The sequence below is a fragment of the Chiloscyllium punctatum genome, chromosome X (genome assembly GCF_047496795.1).
Source record: "Chiloscyllium punctatum isolate Juve2018m chromosome X, sChiPun1.3, whole genome shotgun sequence".
Taxonomy (NCBI): Eukaryota; Metazoa; Chordata; class Chondrichthyes; order Orectolobiformes; family Hemiscylliidae; genus Chiloscyllium; species Chiloscyllium punctatum.
Genome location: NC_092791.1, coordinates 13,380,217 through 13,392,628, shown reverse-complemented (window position 1 = coordinate 13,392,628; position 12,412 = coordinate 13,380,217). Strand labels below are relative to the sequence as shown.

Sequence of the window (12,412 nt, the reverse complement as noted above, 5' to 3'; positions counted from 1 at the left end):
GTCACCAGTACCAAAACTAGCTTTCCATTCCAGATTTATGAACTGAATGGAAACTTGGGATTTGAACCTGTGTCCCTTAGCCTGGGTCTCTCTGGCTGGCTAGGCCAGTAACATTACCACTGTTGTACCATCTCCCTTGCCAAGGCGCAGAGGGCAGTGGACCTTATGAACATAGGGAGGGTAGCAGCATTAACAGGATTAGCGTCCCAGATAAATCGCCAGGGTCAGATGAAATGCTGCCTTCCCCCGGCTGTTCAAGAAGCTCGGGAGGTAACAGCAGCTGCTCTGGCCGTTATTTCCCACTGGCACAGGACTGTGAATTGGAGGACTGCTAACGTCGGACCTTGGCTTCAAAACAGACACGGGGACAGGCAAAATCGATCCAAATCAGTCTCACGGCGGTCGTGGGCAGATGAGTGGAACCAAGTCAGAGACAGGATAAACAGTCATTTGGAAAGGCACAGATTAAACCAGGATAGTCCATGTGAATTTATTAAGGGAAGATGGTGCCTGACAAAGTTAGAACATAGAACAATCCAGCACAGAACAGGCCCTTCAGCCCTCGATGTTGCACTGACCTGTGAACTATTCTCAGCTCGTCCCCCTACACTATCCCAAAATCATTCATGTGTTTATCCAAGGATTGTTTAAATCTCCCGAATGTGGCTGAGTTGACTACATTGGCAGGTAGGGCATTCCATGCCCTTACCACTCTCTGAGTAAAGAACCTGCCTCTGACATCTGTCTTAAATCGATCACCCCTCAATTTGTAGTTATGCCCCCTCATACAAGCTGATGTCATCATCCTACGAAAAAGCCTTTCACTGTCTACCCTATCTAATCCTCTGATCATCTTGTATGTCTCTATCAAATCCCCTCTTAGCCTTCTTCTTTCCAATGAGAACAGACCCAAGTCCCTCAGCCTTTCGTCATAAGACCTTCCCTTCAGGCCAGGCAACATCCTGGTAAATCTCCTCTGCACCTTTTCCAATGCTTCCCCATCCTTCCTGTAATGGGGCGACCAGAATTGTACATAATATTCCAAGTGTGGCCGCACCAGCGTTTTATCTAGTTGCAGCATAAGATTGCGGCTCCGGAACCCAATCCCTCTACGAATGAAACCTAACACACCGTTTGCCTTCTTAACAGCACTATCCACCTGGGTGGCAACTTTCAGGGCGGCACGGTGGCACAGTGGTTAGCACTGCTGCCTCACAGCGCCAGAGACCCGGGTTCAATTCCCGCCTCAGGCGACTGACTGTGTGGAGTTTACACATTCTCCCCGTGTCTGCGTGGGTTTCCTCCGGGTGCTCCGGTTTCCTCCCACAGTCCAAAGATGTGCAGGTCAGGTGAATTGGCCATGGGAAATTACCCGTAGTGTTAGGTAAGGGGTAGATGTAGGGGTATGGGTGGGTTGCGCTTCGGCGGGTCGGTGTGGACTTGTTGGGCCGAAGGGCCTGTTTCCACACTGTAAATTATCTAATCTAAAAATCTAATCTAATCTATGTACATGGACTCCAAGATCCCTCTGCACATCCACACTACCAAGAATCTTTCCATTGACCCAGTACTCTGCCTTCCTGTTAATCTTCCCAAAGTGCATCACCTCACATTTAGCTGCATTGAACTCCATTTGCCACCTCTCAGCCCAATTCAGCAGTTTATCCAAGTCTCTCTGCAACCTGCAATATTCATCCACACTGTCCACTACTCCACCGACTTTAGTGTCATCTGCAAATTTACTAACCCATCCACCTATGCCTGTATCTAAATCATTTTATAAATGACAAACAGCAGTGATCCTAAAACAGATCCTTGTGGCACACCACTCGTAACCGGACTCCAGGCTGAATATTTTCCATCAACCACCACTCGCTGCCTTCTTTCAGAAAGCCAGTTTCTAATCCAAACTGTTAAATCACCCTCAATTCCATGCCTCTGCATTTTCTCCAATTGCCTACCATGTGGAACCTTATCAAAGACTTTAAACCACGTCCATGTATACCACGTCAACTGCCCTACCCTCATCTACATGCTTGGTCACCTTCTCAAAACTCAATGGGGTTTGTGAGACACAACCTGCCCTTGATGAAACCATGTTGACGATCTGAAATCAAATTGTTGCTTGCTAGATGATTATAAATCTTATCTCTTATAATCCTTTCCAAAGGTTTTCCGATAACAGAAGTAAGGCTCACTGGTCTATAATTACCTGGGTCTTCTCTACTGCCCTTCTTGAACAAGGGCACAACATTTGCCATCCTCCAGTCCTCTGGTACTAAACCCGTAGACAATGACGACTCAAAGATCAAAGCCAAAAGCTCTGCTATCTCCTCCCTAGCTTCCTAGAGAATCCTCGGATAAATCCCATCTGGCCCAGGGGACTTGTCTACTTTCACTCCTCCTAGAATTGATAGCACCTGTTCATAACTAACCTCGATCCTTTTTAGTCTAGTATCTCATACCTCATTCCTCTCCTCTACAATATTCTCCCTTTCCTGAGTGAAAACTGATGAGAAATATTCGTTTAGTACCTCTCCGATCTCCACAGGGTCCACATACAACTTCCCACTTCTGACTTTGACTGACCCTATTCCTACTCTAGTCATCCTTTTATTCCTCACAGACCTATAGAAAGCTTTAGGGTTCTCCTTTATTCTACCTGCTAAAGACTGCTCATGTCCTCTCTTTGCTCTTCTTAACTGTCTCTTTAAATCCTTCCTAGCTAATCTGTAACTCTCCATCGCCTCATCTGAAACATCTCATCTCATCGTCACATAAGCCTCCTTCTTCCGCTTAACAAGAGATGCAAGTTCTGTAGTAAACCACGGTTCCCTTACCGTATCACTCCCTCCCTGCCTGACAGGGAGGCACAATATCTGTTCCTTAAACCAGCTCCACATTGTCTGCATCCCCTGCATTTTCCTACCCCATTCTATGCATCCTAATTCTTGCCTAATCACATTATAATTGCCCTTGCCCCATCGTTAACTCCTGACGTGGCACGTACCGATCCCTTTCCATCGCGAAACTAAACGTAACTGAATGATGGTCACTCTCTCCAAAGTGCTCACCTCCAACTAAATCAAACACCTGATCCAGAGTAGCCTCCCCTCTTGTCGGCCCTCCAAATTGATTGAACGTTTTGAGCAGTTAATGTGGTTAACATGGAATGTTTGTTTTGAAAAAGCACAGTTTTTAACAAGGTCCCATATGACAGACTCCTCAAAGGATTTGATTTAAAAAGAAACACTTTGGGATCCTGGGGAGGGCAGCAAGATGGGAGACAAAATTTGCTCAAGTGACAGAAACCAAAGGATATTGCAGGAACAGGTGTTTGTGCGAGTGAAAGGCAGTTTCCAGTGCAGTTCCTCAGGGGCAGGACGAAGCAAACTGCTGCTTTATGGTTTATATTAACAATTTGGGCGGAAACATGGGGGGAGGGCCTGAAGAGGACATTTTCAGATGACACAAGAATTGGCCGTGCAGTTGAGTGTGAGAAGGATAGCTGCAGACTTTGATCTGGGAAAACGCGAGGTGACACATTTCTGGAGGTCAGACATGGCAAGGGATTACTCAATTAATGGGCGAACACAGAGATGTAGAGAAAGCGGGGGACCACAAAGGGAATGCCCCCCCAGATCCCTGTCATGAGCAGACAGAGGGATAGGGAAGTTCAGTCAGCACTTGGAATCCTGATGTGCAGAATATGCGAGCAGGGAGCTTACTCTGGCACTGAATCAAGCATTAGTTAGGTTCCAACTGCTGGATGCAGTTCCGCTCACAAAAATGACAAAGTTGCACCAGAGAGGGTATCAAGGAGATTTATTTGGAAGTTAGCAGGACTGGAAACAAACAGGGAAGATGAGATTGGCCAGCAACATTCTTCAAAGAACAGAGCGGGCGAAGGGAAGATTCGATGGCGATGTACAAAGTTGTGAGGCGGAAAGGAGAGTGTGCACGGGAAGGGTCCATTTTCCTTAGCAGAGGGGTCAGGGACCAAAGGGCACAGATTGGTTTAAACTGATCAGCAGAACGATCAGAGGGAGATAAAGGAGCAAGGTCAGGATCCAGAGCTCACTGCCTGAAGAGTTAGTCGAGGCAGGAACGCCCAATGCATTTCAGAGGGGTCTGGAGCTGCCACAGAAACTGCAGGGCGCCAAAGGCTGCCAAGTAGGGTTCAGCTGGCACCCACCGAACTGGCCTCTTTATCTGTGCCGTGAACGTTCCATGATCATCGGGCCGACAGGCGCAGTGAAATGAAGACGGGAGCTAATGGTGTGGTGGTAAGCACACTGGACTAGTAATCCAGAGACGCCAGGCTAATGGCCTGGGGACAAGGGATCAAATCCTACCCTGGCCACTGGTGAAATTCAAACTCACTGCAAAAAGCTGGTCTCATGATGACCCTGAACCATTGGCGATGGTTGTACAAGCCTACCTGGTGCATGAATGCCCTTTTAGGGAGGGAAACCTGCTGGCCTTGCCTGGTCTGGCTGACACGTGATTGTGGGATGCACAATAAATGCTGGCCAATCTGGAGTGCTCCTGCATCCTGCAAACGGAAGGGGAATCATGGAAGTGGCGGTTTCATTCAGATTGCTGGAGCAGGTCAATGCTGGGTGAGCAGCTAAAGCTGAGGCAGGGACCGACTCAAGGCTGGAGGGTGATTCTGGTCAACACAGATGTTCCCTCCAAACGGCTGGCGACCTCGGGCAGACAGGCACATCTCTGCAAGAACACAGCCCACTGCAGAAATTCATTAAAGCCCCTCAGACAGCACCTGCCAAACCCACCACCACTTCCATCGAGAAGGACATGGGCGGGAGATACATGGGAGCACCACCTCCTGCAAGTTTCCTTCCACCCCTCATCCTGACTTGGAAACGTATCGGCGTTCCTTCACTGCCGCTGGGTCACAATCCTGGAATTCCCTCCCTAAAGGCATTGTGGGTCTATCTAGCGGTTCAAGAAGGCAGCTGACCACCCCCACCTTCTTAAGGGGCAACTAGGGACAGGTAATAAACACTGGGCCCAGCCAGCGACACCCACATCCCACAAACAAATTAAATACATGGTCTAGCCAGAACCAAAACATGCAACAGTTTCACAGAAGGATTAAGAAAAGTTAAACCACCCTCAAATCTAATATGGGTTCTTACCAAAATCTTCCTCAATCACCTTCTTGTCTACACAAATAGTGATATGGTGCTTCATCTCTGCTTTTGGGATCCGGTGTCTTGCATTGAAAGGACAGGACTCCAAATTCCGAGCCTTATCTGGAAAATTCTGGCGGTGAAGCCATCGCAGAAACAAAACATTTAACTCAGGACCAGTTCCTCGGTGAAAGACCTGCATCCAAAACAGTTCCTGCCCACAAACCGCAGAGTGAAACAGTAAAAAATATTTCAAATAAAAACCTCAATGTCAAATCTTGCTTGTGCTTTTTATTTGATGTGACCAAATTACTTGGCACTCTCTCTCAGGAAGTCCAGCCTCCATTTTGAAAACTGAAGGAAAACACCCACTAATTTCACAGTAACATAATTATGTTTAACTGCACTATTTCTCAAAGGTCTCAGGCTTTTAGTTCAAGGTTCCAGCTCTCTCAAGAGATTGGGCTGCGACTTAATCGGACTTCCAACCGCAATAACTCTCGGTGGTATTTTGCCGGAGGTAAGGTGAAGGCAAGGTCTCCCTGCCCAGAGACTAACGGCGCCACTTAGGACGACAATTCAAGGGTTCTTCGGACTGGTGCAATGTTATCAGCAGTTGGCATGCTTGGTTGGGCATTATTCCAGCTCAATAACATTCAGACGGAGCCAGCAAGAGAGAGTGGGACATTTTTGATTCCAACTGTATGTCATTTTTGTATAAAAGAAATTGGTTTGTGAGAATGAATGGAATGCCCGATTGTTAAACGGGTGAACATTCCCCCGTTCCAGGAATCCATGATACAGACGCAAATGACAGAAACAGCCCTCTTCCAGAGTCGATAGACGTGAAAGCTGGAAGAGAATAGCAGGTCAGACAGCATCTGAGGAGATGGGAAGTCGAAGTTTCGAGGCGAACCCCATTCGGTCCAAACTCAGCAAGTCATAAAGCCAAAGAGATCGGAACAGAAATGGCCCAGAGTGTTTCGTTGGGATTCATTCCATCAGTGGAATGAGGAGCGCTCTCACCTCAATCAGAGATTGGGGTCTCAGGTGAACAAAAACAAATCTACCCCCATGCTTCAGTGCAGTACCAGGGAGTGCTGCACTGTCAAAGGCATTGACTCTCAGTTGAGATAACATCACTGATTCATTACAGTGCAAAAGGAAGCCGTTGAGGAATAACCTGTAGATTCCAAAGCCTTTCATTCTTATATAAGCGAGTAGGTAACTAGAGAAAGGATTAGTCCACTAAAGGATAACAAAGGAAGGATGTGTGTCAAACCTGAGAGAATGGGTGAGATTCTGAATGATTACTTTGCATCAGTGTTCACTGAGGAGAGGAACATGATGAATGTTGAGATTAGAGATAGAAGTTTGATTAGTCTGGATCACATTGGCATAAGTAGGGAAGATGTGTTGGGTAGGCTAGAGGTTATTAAGGTGGACAAATCCCCAGGACCAGATGGGATCTATCCCAGGTTGCTGAGGGAGGCGAGACAGGAAATAGCTGGGACCCTGACAGATATCTGTGTGACATCCTTAAATACAGGTGAGGTGCTGGAGGACTTGGAGGGTTGCTCATGTTGTCCCCCTGTACAAGAAGGTAAGTAGGGATATTCCGCGTAACTACAACCAATGACCCTGCCGTCAGTGGTGGGAAAATTGCTGAAGAATGTACTGAGGGATAAAATCCATTTATATTTGGAAAAGAATGGGCTTATCAGTGATAGGCAACATGGGGTAGATTGTGCCTTACCAACTTAATAGAGTTCTTTGAGGAAGTGACCAAGTTGATAGATGAAGGAAGGGCTGTAGATGTCATATACATGGACTTCAGTAAGGTGTTTGATAAGGTTCCCCATGGTAGACTAATGGAGAAAGTGAAGTCATATGGTGTGCAGGGTATTCTAGCTAGGTGGATAAAGAACTGGTTGAGCACAGGAGACAGTAGTAGTTGAAGGGAGTTTCTCAAAATGGAGAAAGGTGACCAGTGGTGTTCCACAGGGGTCAATGTTGGGGCCACTGTGGATTGTAATATACATAAATGATCTAGAAGAGGGCACTGTTGGTATGATCAGCAAGTTTGCAGATGACACGAAGATTGGTGGAGTAGCAGAAAGCATAAGGGACTGTCAGAGAATACAGATAGACTGGAGAGTTGGGCAGAAAAGTGGCAGATGGCTTTCAATCCAGAAAAGTGTAAGGTGATGCATTTAGGCAAGTCTAATTCGAGAGCAAATTATACAATGAACAGAAGAGCCTTGGGAAAAGCTGATGGGCAGAGAGATCTGGGAGTGCAGGTCCATTGTACCCTGAAGGTTGCTGCACAGGTGGATAGAGTGGTCAAGAAGGCACATAGTATGCTTGCCTTCATTGGACCGGGTCTGAGTATAAGAGCTGGCAGGTCATGTTAACATTGTACAAGACATTGGTTTGGCCGCATTTTAAATGCTGAGTACAGTTCTGGTCGCCACATTACCAAAAGGATGTGGACACTTTGAGAGAAGGTTTATGAGGATGTTGCCTGGTATGGAAGGTGCGAGCTATGAAGAAAGGTTGAGTAGGTTAGGATTGTTTTCATTAGAAAAAAGGAGATTGAGGGGGGACCTGAATGAAGTCTACAAAATCATGAAGGGTATAGACAGGGTGGATAGAGACAAGCTTTTTCCCAGGGTGAAGGATTCAATAACGAGAGGTCATGCTTTCAAGGTGAGAGGTGGAAAGTTTAAGGGGGATACACGCGGCAAGTACTTCACACAGAGGGTCGTGGGTGTTTGGGACGCGTTGCCAGCAGAGGTGGTAGAGGCAGGCACGGGAGATTCATTTAAGATGTGTCAGGACAGATGCACGAGTAGGTGGGGAGTAGAGGGATACAGATGCTTAGGAATTGGGCGACAGGTTTAGACAGGAGACTTGAATCGGCTCAGGCTTGGAGGGTCGAAGGTCCTGTTCCTGGGTCAGGGGAGTCCAGAACTAAAGGGTAGAGGTTTAGGGTAAGAGGGGAAAGATATAAAAGAGACCTAAAGGGCAACTGTTTCACTCAGAGGGTGGTACTTGTATGGAATGAGCTGCCAGAGGGTGTGGTGGAGGCTGGTACAATTACAACATTTAAGAGGCATTTGGTATATGAATAGGAAGGGTTTGGTAGGATTTGGGCCAAGTGCTGACAGGTGGGACTAGATTGGGTTGGGATATCTGGTCGGCATGGACGGGTTGGACCGAAGGGTCTGTTTCTGTGCTGTAAATCTCTGTGACTCTATGACAAGCCTGCCTGCGATCGTCCCTCCCATTACTTCCTGCAAAGGTACAAGCTCGCCAGACCAGGTGAGTATCCACTCAGTACAGTCAGATGATGGGTCTCAAATTTATACAGCTGGTTCCTTGCTTGAAGAATTCGCCTGACATGCATCATCCATATACTCTTTACCTCACAGGGAACGGCGCCGCAGGAATTATGTGGATGCTGTCGCTCCGGATGTTAAGAAAGTGTTTGCCAAAACCCCACACAAAAAGGCAAGGGTTAATAAAATGGGAGACTCGTGTAACAGAAGAGTCAGTGTTGGCTTTGGAGGGCCATGGAGCTGAAGGAGAGGAAACACTGAATGATGGTAAATGGCTGTTTTCCAAACCGGAAAATGGCAGCCAGCGGCGTTCCACGAGGCCTGACGACGCTTTCAAAAACAGGAAATGCAAATTCAACATTTGCAAACGGTACCGAACTTGGAGGCTTGACAAACAAGGAATACGAGCCCTCTGCGACAGGGCACTGGCAGGTTGGCAGAACGGGCCCCATGTGGGGCAGAAACTGTTTTGACACTGAGAAGTGAGAGGTGGAAGAGCTTGGCAATAGGGATGTGGAGAGGCAAGCGGAGACTTCAGGGCAGAGGAGTGCACAGAGGGCCGAAAGACCTAGGTTTGTGTGTGGATGTTCAAAAGCAGCAGGACGTACGCAGAGCCTCAGAACTACACGCACCAACTACAAGAGCAGGGGCGTTAGCCCAAGAAGGAACAAGAGGTTTCGGAGGATTCCCAGCCCTTTTCTCCAATCCGTGGTCCTTCAAGAAGGGCTAGCAGTACAAAAGACTGATTCTGATCCCATTTCAGCCTCTGCAACCATGGCTCTTACCCTGAGAATTAGCAGTGCTGAAACAAGCTCCCTTGTAGTTAACACCTCTCTCTCTCTCTCTCTCTCCCCCCACAAGCCCCACAACCCTCAGGAGGTACTTTCAACTCTGGCATTCCATCCTTTTCCCCTGGTTTTTATTGCCCCAGCACAGGCAGCCATTTGGGCTGGTGACATTCCTGAGCTCTGGAATCCCCTCCACATCGCTCTGCCTTACTTGAAGCCTCCTCAAAACCGGTTTCGGCATGCTCCAGTCGTCTGTCTGAATAAACGCTGCCCGAGGGCACGTCTGCAGTACACCGGGACAGCAAATTATCCAGAAGGCAGCAGAATAAACGCAAGTGGCTGCATGCGCCAGGCCGTCGCAGGATAACAGTCAGAACCTCTGAGGCTTACCTTCCTGCATTTCACCAGGTGGTAGGAAATCTGCAAGCTCGGATGCGGTGGCTCTTGTCATAGGGACACTGCAGGAGGTCATCAGGATCAATGGAACTCATTCTGAAGATGACACAGCACAATTACTGGGGGGAGGAACCAGGCAAAGGAACTGTGAGGCTTCATGCAGCCTGGCGAGCACTCTGTACACGCACTCAGTCAGAATTTCGTGTTAAAAAGCAATGCAATGTTTCACAGAAATTCCTCACATACATTCAATTAAAAAAAAGGTCGTGAACAGGAGCACAACGAAGAAGACATTTATCCCGTCATGTCCGGGCCAGCTTTCTGAAGGAGCAATTCAACACAAGCCGCTCCCCCCCAGCCCTTTCCCCGAACCTGACCCCTTCACTTCGGTTCTGAGAATGACCCCATCACCTGAATCTGCCTTCCATTGCACTCCCAGGCAGCGCATTGCAGATCCAAACCCCCGGGCTGCGTCATCATCGCTCCATTTACCAATCGTCTTAAATCTGTGTTCCTCTGCCAACAGGGACAACTGCTCCCTCTCTGCTCTAGCCAGATCCTTCAAAGACCGCGATCCAGATCCTCGGGTCTCAAGGGAGATTGGTCCCATCAGAGACTCCTCATCTTTGAGACTGTTCATAGAATCCCAACAGTGTGGAAACAGGCCATTCAGCCCAGCAAGTGCACACTGACCCTCTGATGACCAACCCACCCATTCCCCTACCCCTATTACTCAACATTTCCAGTGACTAATCCACCCTAACCTGCACATCCCTGGGCACTATGGGATAATTTAGCATGGCCAATCCACCCTAACCTGCACATCCCTGGGCACTATGGGACAATTTAGCATGGCCAATCCACCCTAACCTGCACATCCCTGGGCACTATGGGACAATTTAGCATGGCCAATCCACCCTAACCTGCACTTCCCTGGGCACTATGGGATAATTTAGCATGCCAATCCACCCTAACCTGCACTTCCCTGGGCACTATGGGATAATTTAGCATGGCCAATCCACCCTAACCTGCACTTCCCTGGGCACTATGGGATAATTTAGCACGGCCAATCCACCCTAACCTGCACATCCCTGGACACTATGAGACAATTTAGCACGGCCAATCCACCCTAACCTGCACATCCCTGGGCACTATGGACAATTTAGCATGACCAATCCACCCTAACCTGTACATCCCTGGGCACTATGGGACAATTTAACATGGCCAATCCACCGTAACCTGCACATCCCTGGACACTATCGGATAATTTAGCATGGCCAATCCACCCTAACCCGCACATCCCTGGACACTATGGGACAATTCAGCATGGCCAATCCACCCTAACCTGCACATCCCTGGGCACTATGGACAATTTAGCATGGCCAATCCACCCTAACCTGTACATCCCTGGGCACTATGGGACAATTTAACATGGCCAATCCACCCTAACCTGCACATCCCTGGACACTATCGGACAATTTAGCATGGCCAATCCACCCTAACCCGCACATCCCTGGACACTATGGGACAATTTAGCACGGCCAATCCACCCTAACCTACACATCCCAGGGCACTATGGGACAATTTAGCATGGCCAATCCACCCTAACCCGCACATCCCTGGACACTATGGGACAATTTAGCATGGCCAATCCACCCTAACCTGTACATCCCGGGGCACTATGGGACAATTTAGCATGGCCAATCCACCCTGACCTGTACATCCCTGGACACTATGGGACAATTTAGCATGGCCATCCACCCTAACCTGCACATCCCTGGACACTATGGACAATTTAGCATGGCCAATCCACACTAACCTGCACATCCCTGGACACTATGGGACAATTTAGCATGGCCAATACACCCTAACCTACATATCCCTGGGCACTATGGGATAATTTAGCACGGCCAATCCACCCTAACCTGTACATCCCTGGGCACTATGGGGCAATTTAGCACGGCCAATCCACCCTAACCTACATATCCCTGGGCACTATGGGATAATTTAACATGGCCAATCCACCCTAACCTGTACATCCCTGGGCACTATGGGACAATTTAGCACGGCCAATCCACCCTAACCTACATATCCCTGGGCACTATGGGACAATTTAGCATGGCCAATCCACCCTAACCTGCACATCCCTGGACACTATGGGACAATTTAGCACGGCCAATCCACCCTAACCTGTACATCCCTGGACACTATGGGACAATTTAGCATGGCCAATCCACCCTAACCTACACATCCCTGGACACTATGGGGCAATTTAGCATGGCCAATCCACCCTAACCTACATATCCCTGGGCACTATGGGACAATTTAGCATGGCCAATCCACCCTAACCTACATATCCCCTGGGCACGATGGGACAATTTAGCACGGCCAATCCACCCTAACCTACATATCCCTGGGCACTATGGGACAATTTAGCATGGCCAATCCACCCTAACCTGTACATCCCTGGACACTATGGGACAATTTAGCATGGCCAATCCACCCTAACCTACACATCCCTGGACACTATGGGGCAATTTAGCATGGCCAATCCACCTAACCTACACATCCTTGGACACTATGGGCAATTTAGCATGGCCAATCCACCCTAACCTACACATCCCTGGACACTATGGGACAATTTAGCACGGCCAATCCACCCTAACCTGCACATCCCTGGGCACTATGGGATAATTTAGCACGGCCAATCCACCCTAATCTGCACATCCCT

General features: G+C 48.3%; 1 protein-coding gene across 1 annotated transcript in view; it reads right to left on the bottom strand.

Moving 5' to 3' along the window:
* The window catches only part of LOC140471289 (gametocyte-specific factor 1-like), a 27,148-nt gene extending 17,319 nt beyond the window's left edge, over window positions 1–9,829 (bottom strand). Inside the window, 3 exon segments of the mRNA XM_072567271.1 lie at window positions 5,163–5,289; window positions 9,676–9,701; window positions 9,704–9,829. Coding sequence (XP_072423372.1) covers window positions 5,163–5,289; window positions 9,676–9,701; window positions 9,704–9,776 — 226 coding nt within the window. The 5' untranslated portion in view covers window positions 9,777–9,829.
* Between the last annotated feature and the right edge of the window lie 2,583 nt (window positions 9,830–12,412).